This window comes from Oncorhynchus kisutch, linkage group LG22, assembly GCF_002021735.2.
Source record: "Oncorhynchus kisutch isolate 150728-3 linkage group LG22, Okis_V2, whole genome shotgun sequence".
Classification (NCBI taxonomy): domain Eukaryota; kingdom Metazoa; phylum Chordata; class Actinopteri; order Salmoniformes; family Salmonidae; genus Oncorhynchus; species Oncorhynchus kisutch.
This window is the reverse complement of record NC_034195.2, coordinates 37,492,541-37,511,591: the sequence shown is the minus strand read 5'-3', so window position 1 is coordinate 37,511,591 and position 19,051 is coordinate 37,492,541. Positions and strand designations below refer to the sequence as shown.

General features: G+C 40.6%; 2 protein-coding genes across 2 annotated transcripts in view; both read left to right on the top strand.

Moving 5' to 3' along the window:
• The first annotated feature begins 1,984 nt into the window (after positions 1-1,984).
• LOC109867149 (ubiquitin-conjugating enzyme E2 N) lies at positions 1,985-11,331 on the top strand. The gene is made up of 4 exons (XM_020456115.2): positions 1,985-2,107; positions 6,837-7,083; positions 9,010-9,150; positions 9,893-11,331. The coding sequence occupies exons 1-4, from the start codon at positions 2,078-2,080 to the stop codon at positions 9,937-9,939; spliced, it is 465 nt and encodes a 154-aa protein (XP_020311704.1). The 5' UTR covers positions 1,985-2,077; the 3' UTR covers positions 9,940-11,331.
• Positions 11,332-11,984: 653 nt separating this feature from the next.
• LOC109867620 (diphosphoinositol polyphosphate phosphohydrolase 3-beta-like) overlaps positions 11,985-19,051 on the top strand; it is a 35,097-nt gene continuing 28,030 nt past the window's right edge. Inside the window, exon 1 of the mRNA XM_020456874.2 lies at positions 11,985-12,690. Coding sequence (XP_020312463.1) covers positions 12,592-12,690 — 99 coding nt within the window. The 5' untranslated portion in view covers positions 11,985-12,591. The remainder of the gene's footprint in view (positions 12,691-19,051) is intronic.

Here is a 19,051-nt window from a genome sequence, read left to right as displayed (position 1 = left end):
GAACTTCTATTTGCTATTTATGGCCTGTAGGCCTCATTGACCTGAGCTCATACAACTTGTTTTTGAGTAAAAAAAAGAAAGCATATATGGATTATTTTGACTATAACAAATACTCTGATGAAACATATTGTGTTATTTACCACAGACTACTTTGTGTCAAAGTTTAACAAGGACTCTCTCCTCCTCGCCAGTGTCATGATCAAAGATATAATCAAGAGCCTCACATACAGTATATCGTTTGGTCATTGTGCTGCCACAGAATGAATTGTGAGCAAGGCCTCAAAAAAGCTTTATATACCAGGAACACAACAGGTGTACAAAAGTTAAAACACCTCAAATGTAATAAATCATCAAAATGTATTTTGTGTGTTCAGATGCCCTGTGTGGACAAAGGCATGGATCCTTATTACAATCAGATATAATGAACTACGTTTTTCAGAGAGAACTTGTAAATTGGTCCAATTTGACCGGAACACAACAGGAGGGTTAAATAAGCAATTTTCCTCATAAATCTACACACACCTCAGACTGGAGTAAAGGTTCATCTTCAGCAGGACAATGACCCAAAGTACACAGCCAAGACAACACAGGAGTGGCTTCGGGACAAGTCTCTGAATGACCTTGAGTGGCCCAGCCAGAGCCCGGACTTGAACCTGATCGAACATCTCTGGAGAGACCTGAAAATAGCCGTGCAGCGACGCTTCCCATCAAACCTGACAAAGCTTGAGAGGATCTGCAGAGAAGAATTGGAGAAACTCCCCAAAATCAGGGTAGTGTCATACCCAAGAAGACTTGAGGATGTAATCACTACCAGAGGTGCTTCAACAAAGTACTGAGTAAAGGATCTGAATATTTATGTAAATGCTTTATTTATTTTTTAATACATTTTCTAAAATTCTATAAACCTGTTATTGCTATGTCATTATGGTGTATTGTGTGTATATTGATGAGGGAAAAAAATATTTAATCAATTTTAGAATAAGGCAGTAACGTAACAAAATGTGGAAAAAGTCAAGGGGTCTGAATACTTTCCGAATGCACTGTATTTGGCATATTGGGGCTTAGGACAGGTCAAATAACAATACTATGCTTTTAAACAATTTAATTCTGAAATATTCCATTGTCAACTATGACACTGGAAGTGTATTAGATAATGGCAATCTTAACATTTCAATGTGGCTTGTCTAGATACTTGTAACTAAATAGAAAAATATATAAACACAACATGTAAAGTGTTGGTCCCATGTTTCATGAGCTGAAATAAAAGATCCCAGAAATGTTCCATTCGCACAAAAAGCTTATTTCTCTCAAATGTTGTGCACAAATGTGTTTACAATCTGTAATATAGCCCTTTTGTGGGGAAAAAAATATTCTGATTGTACTATATATAGTACAAGGATGTGAATGAGATGGGGATCTGTCCAATCAATCACTGTCACTTATCATACCCATTAACCATAATAAAACTACATTTTCCATCTTCTTTAATGATGGTTTCATGATGCAGAACTGCAGAACACCAGAAGAAGTGTGTGCGCGCGCCTTTCGCTGTCAATGCAAACGAAAGAAAAGAAGCAAGAGAACTACAGCAAAGATGTTTTATAACTAACCCAAGATAGACCACAGCCTTTCCAATCGGAACAATGAGTCATATTTGACAGAACAAGCTGGGTGGTGGGCAGAGCCAAGGACAAGCTAGTGAGATCATATTGGCGCGTTCTCGTAAACGTTTGCGTGTTTCCGTTAGGGAACGCATACTATGCAATACCTACATTTTCCTTTGCAGTCCTTCTAAACAACGCGATTTAAAAACAACTTTGGCAAAGAGTAAAATCTACTAAATGTAGTTCACTCTGTTCATAACACAATTTAGTTTTAAGAACAGAAAACTGTATTGAGATCAAATGTTTCATCGGCCAAAATCCATCTCGTTCAACTTCCCACTGGACTTCCTCTCACTGCCATATGTGGAAGTGAGTGGAAACGCCAAGCGGATGCTTCACATGTATACATCCGGTAATATATCTATCTCATTGTTCTATCTGTGGTTACAGCTAAACCCCGAAATAAAGACAAGATGGCAGGACTGCCCCGCAGGATTATTAAGGTAATTATTCAGTGATTTTGACTGAATATTGTTGTTGTGTGTGACAAATTCATAAAACGAGCTAATGCTGAAAAGGCTCTGTACTGTTAGCAAATGAGTTAGATTGCATTTGCACTAGCTGCAAAGTTAACTACTTCCGTTTCGTCCCTGTTCCATAACCGAATAAGTATCTAAGGGTGGGTTAAATACGTCCACGCTTGTTAAAAATGGCGGATAAATGTGGTGTTTGTTTATTCGTTAATACACCGTGAATGTAGCATATAGACAAAAAAGCGTTAGCAATCACTATAACTAGCTAGCTAAAACGTTAGCCAGCCACCCATTCCAAATAGGCTAGCTAACCGTAAATGTGTTGCAAGGAATAAACAAACAATCAATTAAACAGCCTATTCTCTTAATTGTGCCACAATATAAACGGCTGAAATGTTTATTTTGGGCTAAATTGCCCATGAATAAAAAATATACTTATAATATAATAATTTAGCAGGCTATTTACTAATCAAAACATGACCATTGTGGCAGATATTTTCCGCAAGGCCCGTGTTAGCTAACTAGCATAAGAAGTTATAGGCAATGGGCAGGAGACACGGATAACTGCGTACATACTTGGGGGCCAGGGCATAAGCAGGATTTCAGTTTAACTGAGCTTCATTGAAAGTTCGATTCCACTTACCAGTCAACAATTTCTCTGATTAGAAAGCTAGGTAGTCATGACACACATTTGATAGCAGTCAGGGCAATAGTCCATGACTCAACAAATGTTTTTGTTTAGCTAGCTACACAAGGATTATAATTATATTTCAGACATCGACTATGCAGACATACATTTTTGTTGGACTAGTAACCGGAAGGTTCCAAGTTCAGATCCCCGAGCTGACAAGGTACAAATCTGTTCCTAGGCCGTAATTGAAAATAAGAATTTGTTCTTAACTGACTTGCCTAGTTAAATAAAGGTAAAACATAACTAAAAATACGCTAAAGAAAGTGATGAGGCCTACATACACCAGTATACTAGTACAGTGCCTTCAGAAAGTATTCATATCCCTTGACTTATTGCACATTTTGTTGTTACAGTCTGAATTTAAAATGGATTAAATACATTTTTGTTTCCGTTACACTATTGCTGGGTGATATGGCCTAAAAATCTTATGTTGGTAAAATATTTGAAATATATATACATACACACAGTGTTTTATTTATTTTTATTTTACCTTTATTTAACTAGGCAAGTCAGTTAAGAACAAGTTCTTATTTACAATGACGGCCTAGGAACAGTGGGTTAACTGCCTTATTCAGGGGCAGAACAACAGATTTATACCTTGTTAGCTCGGGGATTCGATATAGCAACCTTTCGATTACTGACCCAACGCTCTAACCACTAGGCTACCTGCCGTACCAGTCGAAAGTTTGGACACCTACTCATTCCAGGGTTTTTCTTTATTTTTGACTATTTCCTACATTCTAGAATAATGAGTGACATCAAAACTATGAAAGAACACATGTAATCATGTAGTAACCAAAAAGGTGTTAAACTAATCTAAATATATTTGAGATTCTTCAAAGTAGCCATGAAACATAGACTTTCTTAGTCAAATTTGCAGGCTAAAAGTTGCTACTAGTTGGCCTATATCCTACGGTTCTTTTCAACATTTCAATCTTGATCCCCTCCCACAAAAACAATGTCCCCCCCACACAGGGAATGTTGAGCTGTTGTTCCCTTTCCCAAGTTCATGTCCTGTGCCATTGCAAGTTGTCATTGAATCAGTGCTGTTGTGCTAACAGAGAGAAGGACAATCGCGCAGTGGTGGCGGGGGGTGTGTGAGTAAGGGAGGGAACACACATGATGGTTACATTGGTTGGATGTGGTGGGAAAAGGAGAAGTTCTGGGAACTGTTCCCAGTGAGCTTGGCCCCTATGAGTGTGCGACTGGTCCTGGAGCCACTCACTTGTCTGTGTTTGGACTGTGTGTTTTTGTCTGTGGGTTATCTGAAACATTTCAGGAATCTCGCTCCGAGTTGCATTTTGGGAAATAAAAAACAGCAGCAGGAACAGTGGCTGCTGCTAGGCAACTATTCTCTCTTTCCCCCCCCCCCCCCCCCCTCTATCAGTTGTATGTCTGTCAAAGCTGCCTGTAGTATAGATCTAGGCTAACACAGTTGATTTATTAAGCTACATTGCTCTGTTGACCTGGGATGTCATTCAGCCTGACCTGTAGCATCATCAATCATCATCATAGAGAGAGGCTATTTATTGTCTGAAGAGTTCTTGTTAGGATTATGCACTTATATTAAGTATAAACTCATGAAATGAACATGTCTAAAGATTGGTATTGATGTTTTAGGCTTCCATTTAGGCTGTTGGAAAAATAGATATAGGCAGGTGAAGGGGAATAGGCCTAGACCTGTAAAAGTCCATTGTTATTGCTGCACCTGCAGTATTCCTTCAGTGGCTCCTTGTTGTACACCTCTCTGGCTCAGGTGTGTAACCCAGTCAGCCTCATGCATACCATAAGGATGTATCAGATTCCTTTTGCTCCATCACATTGAGATGGGTGTGAGTTTCTACAGGTCACAGCTCTGAGTCTGGGACACTTGGCTGCCACGATGAGCTAGTCAGCCTATAGTCTGATGACGTACTCTTGCTGCTGCAGTGGTTGATGGGAAAGTTAACCCTAGTTGTCACCTGGGTCGTATTCCTTAGGACAAATACAGCTCGTCATTCCCTGTTTCAGTCAGTTTTCTTCCGTATTGGTGCTTAATAATAATAATAATAATAATAATAAATATGACTGTGTCACCTCCAAAAGCCCTTAGCACATTGCAGAGAATGAGAGAAATCTGACTCAGCTGCCTGATATTCTGCTTCAGGTGCTATTGCAGCCAGCTACAGAGGTGTGTGTGTGTGTGTGTGTGTGTGTGTGTGTGTGTGTGTGTGTGTGTGTGTGTGTGTGTGTGTGTGTGTGTGTGTGTGTGTGTGTGTGTGTGTGTGTGTGTGTGTGCTTGAGTGATATACTATATACCGGGGTATTTCCTGGGTGTGTGATAGGCCACTGAATAAGTTAAGTAGGACTAAAAGAAATCTAAGATGTCAAATAAATTATATCCAGCTCTGTGCTCCTGCTACATGCACTTGGTTTGCTAAGTGGCTAGATTTCTAGATCTTGGTTACAGCAGAGACATTCAATCCCCTCCTGGATCAAGATCCCTGTTGCCTAAGTTGTTTTGTGTAGAATAAAAAAAAGTTTATTTTGTATATTTTTATAGCGGCCCTTGTGTGCACTACCGGTAATACCGGTATGGTACTGAAACGGTATGACAATTTGGATACTGCCCAACCCGTGTGTGTGAGAGAGAGAAAGGAGAAGACCACAATGCACCTCTTGGCAACAGGTCTCCTTTGTAAGCAACTAGGCTAAGCGTAGTGAGTCACTGGTTGCTGCCAAGTTGGAGGTGTGGCCCAGGACAGGGTGCTTGTGTTTTTCCCATACATTTGATGGAGAATTGTTAGGCTAGATATTTTCGGCTGTCGGCGATGTCTTTGAAAGACTGATCAGTACTAACGCTGATAAAAAAAAGGGTCAATCTAAAATGTGCCATTTTTCTTCTATTGTTAGGGATGAGCTAGCAAGGGAACATAAACTTGTCTGCTGAACCATGATTACCACCACTAGATTGATAGATTCCAAATGGGAAAGCACAGAATGAACATTGTGGCAGGTAGCCTACATGCTAAGACAACTACAGTACGCTTCCTGAAAAATGAAACCTTTGAAATATTGAAAGTAAGCAAAGGCTATGTGAAAGTGAGGTATTTGTCACAGTTAACAGCATGCTTTTCAAGAGCTACTAGAGGGATCAGGGCAGGCTCTATCTAGGCCATGTGTCAGGAATGACATGGGACAATCTGTCCTCTTGGAGGACGTGTAAAGGACAGTGGATGTCCCGTTCGTCAACTGATTGCTCAGCGCACTGTTGATGTCTGGCTGCCGACATTCTCATACGGCCGGCACTCTTCAGGGGTGCTAATTACTCTCGGCAGGCAAACACTATTGGTGTGTCCGAGCCTTTAGGCTGCTTTTCACATAGGCTAGGTCTAACTTAGGTTCTCTGTTCTAGTCTAGACAAATACTCAAAAATCACACAATGGCAAAGGTGCATGAAGATGGAAGAATTTAGATATGGGGTCATTGTTTTTAGCACTGCCCACAGTGTTCTTAAACTACGGCACGCGACATGGTTCAATGTGCCAGTAAATTAAATTTTTCATTTTTGAAATTGCTGCAGTCTTGGAGCTTATAAACAAAACAGTAATGAAGAGTAGTGTACAAAAGGTGAACTTAGCAAACAAGGCATTTGTTCCAAGAATATTGGGACCGCCGTCCCTACCCTTCTCCCTGTCATGGATTTCCAACCATTGGACTGGTATAAGAATAATAATATATGCCATTTCTCAGGTGCTTTTATCCTAAGCGATTTACAGTCGTGCATATATTTTGCATACGTGTTGTCCCGGATGTCAAACTCACTATTCTGGCATTGCAAGTGCCATGCTCTACCAACTGAGCTACAGAGGACATTGGCTGGGGGGAGTTTCCTCATTAGAAGGGAGCATGCAATTACAAACTTTGGGAGGGTGGAGAATCAGCCACTGTACCTTTCCTCACTGTGATTTTGTGTCTGTACTTGCATCGAGGTATACCCTGTTTCTATGTCTGTTTTTTGTTTGTCAGGAGACTCAGCGCTTGATGGCTGAGCCTGTCCCAGGCATTAAGGCGGAGCCTGACGAAGGGAACGCCCGCTACTTCCATGTGGTCATCGCCGGGCCCCAGGACTCACCCTTCGAAGGTGGCACGTTTAAACTTGAACTCTTTCTCCCCGAGGAATACCCCATGGCAGCTCCAAAAGTACGCTTTATGACCAAAATATACCACCCCAACGTAGACAAGCTGGGAAGAATATGTCTAGACATCTTGAAAGGTAAGAATCGCTTGACTCTTTGTTTTGCAGCAACATGGTAGCCCGGCATCCAAAGTAATTTTTCTACGTTTCACAGTTGTTTCAGTTCATGTTAAATTAGTTAATGGGGAGCATTTCAACATGGCAAGTTTTGAAAAAAATGATTTATTTGTCAGTACAACGTGGCTGCTTGAAAACAAAGATTTTGGCCTAGATTGTTAGCAATAATGGAGCAAATGATGTCAGTATTGAAAATGTTGAGTAGGTAGATGTTGCAGGTGCAGCTGATACAGGGTCAGATATTCCTTTCATACCCGTAATAGTTTTGGTTAGGTTTGGGAAGGGATTAGGGATGCAAATTTCTGTCAATTTTGCTGCAGACTAACTGACCCTCATTAACCGGTCAACAAACAGTAAAAAAAAAAAATATATATATATATAACAGTAAAATGAGGTGGCCAACAGAAAATACTATCAGAGATCTGTATATAATGACGAGATGCTTATGTTTCCACCCTAACAATGGGAGTCGTCCCAAGGCGGGGAAAGCAGACGACAAATTTAGGCCCAAAATAATCCCATAGAATTGCATTGGACTTATTTTAGACAGATTTTGCGAGAGTGAAACCTCTCACTTCGACTCTTCCTCTCTGATACTAACGTTACTTATGCATACAAGGACCTGACATTTTTCAAGAAGAGTTTAATGGAAACATGCATGTTAGCAAGCCAATAGTCTTACAGTCAAAAGGCTATAGCCTATTATTGAACATACAACTCCTGTAATGAAGCAGCTAATAAAATGTGATTCTCAAACATTTGGCTAAATGTAATTTGCGGAAAACACAGTTCTAAACAGCGCACCTAATGTGAGCAGTTCCATATGTGACAGAGATTAACAGCTCTGTTATAAACTTAGAAAGAGGGGGACTCTAATAGCAACTACTATGATGGGTTGCAAATATGGCTAGGATTGTTCCTTTGGCTTCTGGACAATGAAAGAAAGTTGATATGAAAACCAATATAACTGGAGAGAAGGGCTGGTTAATGGCAGTCTTTCTAAAATAATGATCTTCTATGGATGGATTTTGATAAGGCTACTTTGAAGCAAGGTAAGACATTATTTGAAGTGAAGTAAAACGTTCAGGTTCCAAACAATTTTAATGCCTAAAGCTCACATTGCAAAGTGGTGGGTGATCCGCTGATAGTAAATGGTAGGCAGGCAAAAGCATATGCATCTGAATGGGAGGCGTGCTTTACGAGTTGAGATTGAGAAATAAAAATGCCTCCTTTTTTAAAATAGTGGCAACCAACGTTATCTGATTCTAGGTCTGACATTTAGGGATGTCTACCTTTCTGGAAATATTATTTCCCTTCATAGCTTGTTCTCCATCTTCTTTTGAAATAGGGAGCCAATTTGTTTTCAGCACTTTTATTTCTATGACTGATAAAATGTGTTCTCATGGCTCCCTCTGCAGCAGACATCTGAAACATGGAACATCAGTTCCAAAGTATCATGATAATATCGTATCCTGAGGTCCACCTACCCATCCAGGTGACCGACAACAGATACTGGGGATATAAGACCGCATTAACTGTCTGTCACATTGCTGCAACTGCTCTGTTTGTCTGTCATACACAGCATTAAGTTCAGGCTTGTTAGTGGGACAGGCCTGGGCATTGTTTCCTGCCATATCCCCACTGCGTTAGAATCAAGAGCGAGCACTATGAGGGATTTGCCTTTTTAATCTCGCTCAAAAGATCAAGAGCCTCTCCGATTACACTTTTGACCTCTCACTCAAGCTGCATCTCCCCATTGCTGTGACATGCCACTAACTGCCTATCCACTGCCACATCACTCAAAATAGAAACATTGCTCAAACCTCTCTCCTGCCTCCCTCGCTCCCCCTTTTTCCTCCTTCCTTCATCCCTCAAATCTCTTTACAGATAAATGGTCTCCAGCCTTGCAGATCCGTACTGTCCTGCTATCAATCCAGGCATTACTAAGTGCTCCCAACCCTGATGATCCTCTAGCGAATGATGTTGCGGAGCAGTGGAAGTCCAATGAAGCTCAAGCCATAGAGACGGGTAAGTCTAGATGAAGCCCGGCTCTGAGGGGAGAGTCTATAAGGACACTCATGACCTGTAAAACGACTAACTAAATTCTAAAGCTGACCCTTACCATAACCTAATTTTAACCAGTTCTGAAATTAAACATAGTTTTACAGGTGTATCCAGGTGTATTAAATATAGTTTTACAGGAGTATCCGTATAGCCTTTTCCAGCTCTGAGCAGTGCACTCCTACCCCCTCACCACCCCCACTTGCCTGGGTCGTGTTCGTTATGGCATGCAATGGAAACGTTAAAATGTTTCGCAACAGAAAGGGAAAATGAACTATTATTTTTAGACAAGTCCAGGTAATCTTCCCTGTTTCAGTCCGTTTTATTGTGTGGTGCCTAATGAACACAACCTTGTTAAAATTGTACTTCAGTCTATAAATGTAGGCTACCATTCAGCCAATCCAACACTGAATCATATTGTTGAAGATGCTTTATCTTGCTGGTAACTATAGATGCTACTTCTAATAAAGTCATAACTTCCTTTGATAAACATTTAACTGTTATAATGTAGCTTTTTCACTCTGTAGCCTATCATGTTAGGGCAAGTACAAATGTGACAAAGTTAACTTGAAGCCTCAACAATTCTATTGGAAGACTAATAATGAACTAACTCTCACCAGACACCAAAGCATGTTGTTTTTTAGAACAGACTATAATGGACCTAGTCTTGCTTTCTGACCTCATCTCTCTTCCTTATTTTGTGTTGCAGCCCGGACATGGACCAGGCTTTACGCTCAAAACAACATAGAAGTGTAGAAAACGTAAAACAAGCGGAAAGAAACTGAGCGGGAAGTCAGTGTGAGAACACACTCCTTATTTCTGCCAAGACCTCTTCTTCTTCCTACTTCATTTGCATTTTAAGGACACCGTCTTGGAGGGAAAAAAAGGTATTATTATAATAAAGTACACATTTTAAGGAATATATTAAAAAAGAGGAAAAAGACAAGTAAATTGGTGATTTTAAATGCACATACGAGAAGAAAAAAAACGTAACTTGTCGTTTTTGTCCTAACTCACTACTGTTCAGATGCATGGGCAGCCAGGGTTGAGATCTAACTCACTACTGTTCAGATGCATGGGCAGCCAGGGTTGAGATCTAACTCACTACTGTTCAGATGCATGGGCAGCCAGGGTTGAGATCTAACTCACCACCTGGCTTTATTTTCCATTGATTTGGGAGGAAACTGCCAACCTCTGCTTTTAACTAGCTTCGTATAGAAAATTTAAAAAACGAGGTTTGTCTGTCCCATGTTTTATTCGGAGGGGGTGGGTTGGAGGGAGACAGTCTGGGTTCTTGTCCAAGATGGCCAAACTTTTAAAAACTTTTCTTTTAACTTTGTTTTCTCTTGTGATGCTGGTTGTTTATTGAAATCCGCTGATTAGCCCCATGTAGTAGACACACCCTTTGAGACAGGCTATTGTTGGACTCATTACCCTGTTGAAGGCCAAGCCGCAAAACAAAATCAACATAGCGCCTGCTAAACCACTTTAACATGAAATACAAAGTAATGATATAACGACTAAACAATGAATCTGAGCCTGCCACCATCACGTTTAACTGTTGCAACCGCTGTCCGTGTAGAGACCCTAAGGTAGTCTTGTGGCGGAGGGAGGGCAGTATGGAGTGGGATAGGGGTGGCGGGACAGGAATTCCATAACTTCTGTATTAGGAATATATTGTTTTTCTCGTCTCTCCTTTTTATTTGATATGGATGTTTTCCTGACATCGGGCTACATGACTCTTTTAGCTTCTTGTTCTTCCTGTTTGTCACAATCTAATGCTACAAGACACAACGGTTTACTACAATCCCATGGCATTAATTTCCGAAAAGTGTAATGAGTTGTAAGTTCTGCAGTGTGTGTTAGGGGTAATTTTGCTCGAGGAGGGTGGGGGGAGGTAAGGGTAGGTGGTTAGGGGTAATGGGGGAATCGCAGGAACTAACTCCAAGAGATCAATGAAGGCTTTTGTCTCAACTGTCAATATTGGTATTTGGTTTGAAAAGTCTGTATTCAATTCACTGTTTGTAAATTCATTATTTCTATTGAACTGGAGCGGTCGGGGGGGGGGGCACGTTTTCCTGTTCTCCAAATGGTAGGAAAACAGTCCACCTGCATTTTTTTTTCTGTAAATAAAATCTGTTGATTTAATAAGAAAATGTGTGCCTTTGTTTTTTGAGGAAGTAAGGATGGCAGGCTAGGACTTACGGTATATCCTCAATTCTGTTGTTGAATTGAATACATTGAAGTCAACAGGTCAGATTCAACAGTGAAGCATGACTGCTGAACATTGAAGTTGAATCATGACTGCCCTTGGGTGAATTCGGAAAGAAGAGTAACCCTTGCTTATTGCCAGACGGTCTTAATCTTAACTCTGGTCCTAGATTTTGACAATTACTGAATGTATTAGTCTATTCTTCAATTGATATTGTCAAAGTCAGCCACCTCATGGTGATACAAATAACATTTTCTCACGCCTTCAAAATATATGTATATTTTTCTGTGCATATTCCCTCATCCAAAACAGCAGGGACACTTAGAATGATTGTGTAGCAGAGAAGGTGGCTCGTTATTCGGTTTACCACTAGAGGACAGCAATGTAACGTTAAGGTTGATACTAGTTTTTGTTAGTGTTGCAGATTTGACTGAGCTGGCTACAATGTAAAATGTATTGGTGGTGAACACTGCATTCAGTCTCGGCGCTTCGAGGGCAAGAGTGCAGTGTTTTCTTATGGACCTCGAAATGGGGAAATTGACTTGCCCAAGAATAACCAGTTATGCCAGATATTAAAGTAGACTTACAGTTAACCGTAGTTCCGTTAACTTGAAAAGTAGACTGACAACTGAGTGCGTTTCATTTTAGATTGAGATATGCCTAGTTATTGAAATGTACAATTCCATGGTAACAGTGATGCTGAGATGTAATTTTAAAATGTATTCTAGACAACCAAATATTGCAAAGCTAAACAAACCATACAACTCTATGCACAATAACGGCTTTGCAACCTTTGGTTTTTGTTTGACATTTTAAAGGGACAAATATGAGTCATCAAATTGTTAGATGGAATTAACCACATCTAATCGTAGCATGGCGCTGATAGGTGGACACGGCGCAGTACGGAGGTCAGCAGGTTGCGGTGCTCGCGGACCACAGTGGTTTGGCGTAGGGAATATGTGTGTTGACAACGGCAACCAGCATGTTCGGCAGGCAACACTCCGGGATATGCGATGCTTGTATGCGAATAGATGAATAACGTTTAAATTGGATAGCCTGAAGATTTCTTTGGAGATATTGTGTGCGTGGTTTCTTGTTTCTCTCTTGGCCTAGTAAAGGCACTTGACTTGATCTGGTTAGATCCCCCATTCACACCACCTTTCGTATTTCCTTGGAGCACGGAGATTGCAGAATATATGATGAAGTTTAAACCCAACCAGACGAGGACTTATGATGGTGAAGGTTTCAAGAGACGAGCGGCATGTTTATGCTTCAAGAATGAAAAAGAGGACGAGGTATGGATGGGACTCACTAAAATCACGTCACTTCGAGACAGCTACGACTTTTCGTATCACTTTAGAACCTACGCGGCAGGTTAGAAAAATTAACGTAGCAGGATAGGAACATTAAATTACAGTTTGCGAAAATGCTCTCCAAACCTGCTACGAAAAGTCACTTCGAAGTGGCGTAGCTTTAGGGAGTCCCAGGCTGAGAGTCGAGATGATTGGTTAGGTATTCACATTACTGACTCATCACAAGAACACGGCTTATTTAACCAAGTTAAAATGACAAGTTCCTTAAGATTTTGTCTACCTCTGTGACAAATTCCTAAATCAAATCAAATATTTTGTCACATGCGCGGAATACAACAGGTGTAGACTACGGTGAAATGCTTACTTACGAGCCGTTTTCCAACAAAAATGCAGGAAATAGTAACACAATAAAAAAACGAGGCTATATGCAAGGAGTACCGGTACCGAGTCAATGTGCAGTAGGTGATAGTTTAGTGTTGAGATAATAGGGGTAAAAGTGACTAGGCAATAAGGATAGATAATAAACAGTAGCAGCAGTATATATGGAGAGTGTGTGTGTGGGTAGAGTACTGTGAGTGTGCATAGAGTCAGTGCAACAAAAAAAAGGGGGTCCAATGCAAATAGTCTGGGTAGCCATTTGATTAACTGTTAAGCAGACTTATGGCTTGGGGGTAGAAGCTGTACAGGAGCCTTTTGTTCCCAGACTTGGCGCCCTGGTACCGTTTGCCGTATGATAGCAGAGAAAACAAGCTATGGCTTGGGTGGCTGGAATCTTTGACACTTTTTATGGCCTTTTGACATCACCTGGTATAGAGGTCCTGGATGTCAGGGAGCTCGGCCCCAGTGATGTACTAGGTTGTACGCTCTGTAGCACCTTACTGCTAAGCAGTTGCCTTACGAAGTGGTGATGCTGCCAGTCAATATGCTCTCAATGGTGCAGCTGTATACCTTTTTGAGGATCTGTGGGCCCATGCCAAATTTTTGCAGCCTCCCAAGGGGGAAGAGGTATTTTCGTGCCCTCTTTTCACGACTGTTGGATTGTTTGGACCACGATAGGTCCTTAGTGATGTGGACACTGAGGAACTTGAAGTTCTCGACCTGCTCCTTCGATGTGAATGGGGGCGTGCTCAGCCATGCGTTTCCAGTAGTCCGCGATCAGCTCCTCTGTCTTGCTGACGTTGAGGGAGAGGTTGTCCTGGCACCACACTACCAGGTCTCTGACCACCTACCCATAGGCTGTCTCACTGTTGTAGGTTTTACAGACTAGGTCAGGGAGAGGTTGAAAATGTCAGGTCAGCGCATGCTCTGAGTAAGCATCCTGGAAATCCGTTTACAAACCTGTTTAAAAACCTTACTGACATTGGCTACAGAGAGAGTGATCACAGTCGTCAGGAACAGCTGGTGCTCTCATGCATTGTTCAGTGTTGCTTGCCTCGAAGCAAGGCATTTATAGTGTCTTCAAAAATTATTCATACCCCTTGATTTATTCCACATTTTGTGTTACAGCCTGAATTCAAAATTGATTAAAAAAAAAATCTACACCCATTTACACACAATACCACAATGGCAAGGTGAAAACATGTTTTTAGAAATTCTTGCAAATTTATTGAAAATGAAATACAGAAATATCTCATTTACATAAGTATTCACACCCCTGGGAGTATTCCATGTCTGCTTTTAAATTTTTTACCCATCTACCAATAGGTGCCCTTCTTTATAAGGCATTGGAAAACCTCCTTGATCTTTGTGTTTGAATCTGTGTTTGAAATGCACTGCTTAACTGAGGGACCATACATAGAATTGTACGTGTAGGGTATAGAGATGAGGTAGTCATTCAAAACTCATGCTAAACACTATTACACACAGCGAGTCCATGCAACTTATTATGTGACTTGTTAAGCACATTTTTACTCCTGAACTTATTTAGGCTTGCCATAACAAAAGGGTTGAATACTTATTGACTAATTTTTCATACATTTCTAAGACATTTTGAAAAAAATAATTCCACTTTGACATTATTGGGTATTGTGTGTAGACAAGTGACAAAAAAAATCTCAATTTAGTCCGTGTTGCCCAGCAACAGCCCCAAAACATCACTGCTCTAGAATCTAAATTACAGGCCTCTCATCTTTTTAAGTGGGAGAACTTTCACAATTGGTGGCTGACTAAATACTTTTTTGCCCCACTGTATGTGTATTTCACACTATGTTGAGGTAAAAAAAAAGAGTATAATGCTTGTATGGATGCCAACCCAAATGCATGTTAATATCATCATCGCCAATCCACTGCATTACAGTTAAAAACAACTTTGGCTACCACCACTGATCCCTGTATGCTAGCTATGCTACCAACTTATATGAACAGGAGTTAGCATTTAGCAGTCGCATCTTCTAAATCTGAAAAGGGACAACTTCTAAATGTTATGCAGTGAAAACAGACAAATATATCCAAATCGGACTTTAGTAACCACATTGTGGGCCTGTTACAATCATGACAGATTCGACAAATATCCACTTTGTTAAATCAGATTTGTTGAATGTGCGCCAATCTGGCTTCCTCCTTCTGTACCCCATGGTCTGCGTTCCATTGGCCTCTTTACCACATGTATCAGAGTCATGTTATTTCCATTGATACAGAGAGGGAGAGAGAGTGAGTAATGCATGCTTTGATGCCATCTAGACTTATACATTTCTTTGTAAACACAAGTTTCATTGACATGTGTAAGCTATGCTTACTCAGGGCATGGTTTTAATAAACAAAAACAAATGTGCCCATTTGGAAACTGGGTCAGACTTAGGTTATGTTATTTGGGCATATATTTTACCACATTTTTAGACCATTGAGGAACAAATAAGCCTACCTACTGTAATTGCATTCGGAAGCTGGTATGCAATTTGTCCTGTTTCATTGCATTGGTAATAAGCTATAATCACTTGCCTCCAAAATATTTAATGATAGCCTACCTCTGTCTATAAATACTGGCCCATTATGAAATAATGTATTTGCAGTCAGTCAGTCAATCAGGGTGGTGTTGGCTATTTAATACTGGTCCCTCTAGGCTTCAGCTGTTTTGGTTATATTGTGCAGGTCGCTACCATGTGAGTGACACCACTTAATGTGATCTCTATGCTGAGGCACCACAAAACACAAAGGCAGCCTGTACTGTACTGTATGTACGCAGTACACACACACACACACACACACACATACATACATACATACATACATACATACATACATACATACATACATACATACATACATACATACATACATACATACATACATACATACATACATACACTGTTTAGGACTTAACATGGGACTGAAGTGGTAAGAAAGGGAGCATCTTGGACCATGACTACTCTGCCTGGGGACAAGACCCTGTCTTTCAGGACTGCATTTGATTGGGAGAGCCAGGGGGGCCAAGGGATGAGTGTTACACTGTGCTAAATACCCAGTAACCTGTCAGCTGCAATTTATAGAAACGCTGCGGCAGAGGCACTAGCTGTCCCCTGTCAGATTCCCTTACCCACCTCCTCTCTCTCTGATACACACACACACACAACTCACCCAGTCATTACGCTAACACTTGTGTTGGCTCTTGAAACTACCTCTAACTTCCTTCATACTGGACACAGAGACATAAAAATGCTATCCACTAGTTCATCTGGGGAAGTAGATAAAGTGCCTCATTGCCAAAATCCCAAAGTATCACTTCAACTATAGGAGACCTTAGCTGCAACGTGTCTGTAAGGGTAACAGAGTGTATACATGTATTACTCACATTAATACAATGAAGATGTGTGAACACAGGAAATTCCTCCTGAGTGGCATAGATCTCTATTCTCTGAGAACATGCATCTGAGGAGCCATTTTCATTCAGAGATGGGGACATTAGATGTGTAGCCTCCCCCACAGAATGGATTTTACACTTCTTTAAAAGACGGAGACAGTTTTGCTGTAATCAAAGATGCCATTTGACTATCAGGAGGAAAAGCAATGAAATCACTGCGCTTAATTGAGCTCTTTTACCATAAGTAGGTAGCTTGGTTAAGCCAGGCTGAATGCTGCACTCAGTATTGTTTCAGTTCAAGTGAAACAACTGTGAAACGTAACCTCTGAAACCTTATGACAGCAAGGCCTTCACACTGGTGTGGATTGGATCAGGACTGGTCATTCAGCTGCTCTGCTAAGCTGTTGTGGTTTTCATACAGAAAGGCAACTGCTGATCCAGTACTTTTGCAGTGTGTTTGTGAGTGTGAGAGAGGGTGCTGCCGCCAATGTTCCAGCAAACACCTTAGGCTCTGGGTTTATACAGAGTTAGTGTGGGTGAAACCTCTGTTTCTGTGGCCAATTCTGAAAGGTAGTGTCACACATCCTGTTGCACGATAAGTATTTATTTCAATAATCCCGGCCTATAAACAGCAACTCATTATGATCCTTTAGGTTGTAATTTTATAGTTTGCTAATTCACAATTTCATCTGTCCAAAATTCACCGGGTCTATTTTGGTCACCTGATAGCTTCTTGTAATTCCAATTGAGGGTTATTTTAAGGTTATCTAGGGATAGAAATGACGAGGCATGTTAAACTGTGTAAAGTTATCAATAGCCAATCTACAGCATTTCATACGATAATGGTGTAATTTTCCAAATGACTCATTCTCAATTTTGTGCAACTCTGGGGTGACTTTCAGCAACATTATCTTAGAGGTCCGGCATTATCATTAGCAAGTTCTCTTCAGAATCTCCCATGCCCAGCCCCACTTTTTGCAAAATATTCGTGCAGGTAGTACAATACTTATAGCAAATGCTCCTGTCCTGGGTGCTTGATTTGATTGTTTAGTTGGTAATTCATTAGTTCTGGACAATGGTCAGTAAAGCTGATGTTAAATCGGTTCTTGATGACAGAAGCTGACTAGGGGCTGGGGGGATGCAGGAGCCAGAGGATGCATGTACTCTGTGAGCTCACATATGGTGGAGTCATTCCATGTCATTTCAGCAAGCCATGACACCCACCATCTCAGATTGTTATAAAATAGTTTATGTAGTTAGAAACAGGTAATGTTGGCATTTCTGAAACATTAAGCTAATTTATTGCTCCCAAATTGGACATTTTAATTTATAGGATTCAGATAATATTCAATAAATATAGTACCCATCGTCAGATTTGGACCAAACTTCTTCTTACTAATGAGTAAGACATGGTCAAAAGCCATCCACGGACCCTCCACACCCCATGCCATCCCACCCCAACAACCAGTATACAGACTGACTTTTACATTTTAGCAGACGCTCTGCTAAGGGCACATCGACAGATTTTTCACCTGGTCAGCTTGGGGATTCAAATCCGCAATCTTTTGTTTACTGGCCCAATACTGTTAACCGCTAGTATCATTTCTTTGTGTTTGACAAGTAGTATGAAGCTGTGACTTGGACTTTTACTTCTCCATACTATGTCATGTATTCCCTGTGAATCTGGTTTACCACTAGATGCTGCTGGTCCAGCTATACTGTCACACTCATCATTTATTCTGGTCTCTTGTGTTTATTAAATAGATCATAACATTTCCTTTGCAGCTTTGGGTCGACAACCAATAGATTTGTCTTGAGATGAAAATACATTGTGTGGTCATCCTCACAGTTCAAGCCAGTCCTCCATGAAAGCAAATCAGTTTGTCCTTCTTTTACTCTTAATTTGTGTCTAGGACAAGGCACATTTGTGTGTAGTTTATTCCCTTTAAAAAAGGTCTGGATTAGTAGTTACTGTTACACTCTTCCTGGTGAACTACCAAACTATTAGGCTACAGCAGTTCTCTAATGGTTTCAATGTTATTGTCTCTAATGGTCTTCAATGGTAAAAGTCCCAAACACACACTACAGTTTTGCAATTGTAATAGTATTGAGTTATGTTGGGTAAGACTGCTGTGCAATTCATTATTTATTAGGATTTTCACAACATTTTTGTCCCTAGCCCATTTCTCTAACAAAGTTTTGGGCTTGTAGGAAAAGTATTGATATGAGAATTGCAGAGAGCAGCCACTTGTTGGACTATTCAAGGAGAGTTGGGCTGAAGCATTAGTTTGCAGAGAGAAGGACAAACTGAATTGCTTTCATGGAGGACTGGCTTGAACTGTGAGGATGACCACACAATGTATTTTCTTAATGAGACAAATCTATTGTTTTTCTACCCGAAGTTGCAAAGGAAATGTTGTGATCTATTTAATAAACACAAGAGACAAGCAACATGGATAAAATAGTGTTGCTGTCTGTGGTTGGCTTTGAATCCCCATGTTTTTTGATTCCTCTTACTGGTAGGAAGAAATCAGATGTTGAGTACTA

Excerpts from the sequence above, each read along its gene's own strand:
- LOC109867149 (XM_020456115.2), top strand. The coding sequence starts at position 2,078 with ATGGCAGGACTGCCCCGCAGGATTATTAAG. Across the intron at positions 7,084-9,009 it reads ATGTCTAGACATCTTGAAAG|ATAAATGGTCTCCAGCCTTG; the intron begins GTAAGAATCGCT and ends ATCTCTTTACAG. Across the intron at positions 9,151-9,892 it reads AGCTCAAGCCATAGAGACGG|CCCGGACATGGACCAGGCTT; the intron begins GTAAGTCTAGAT and ends TTTGTGTTGCAG.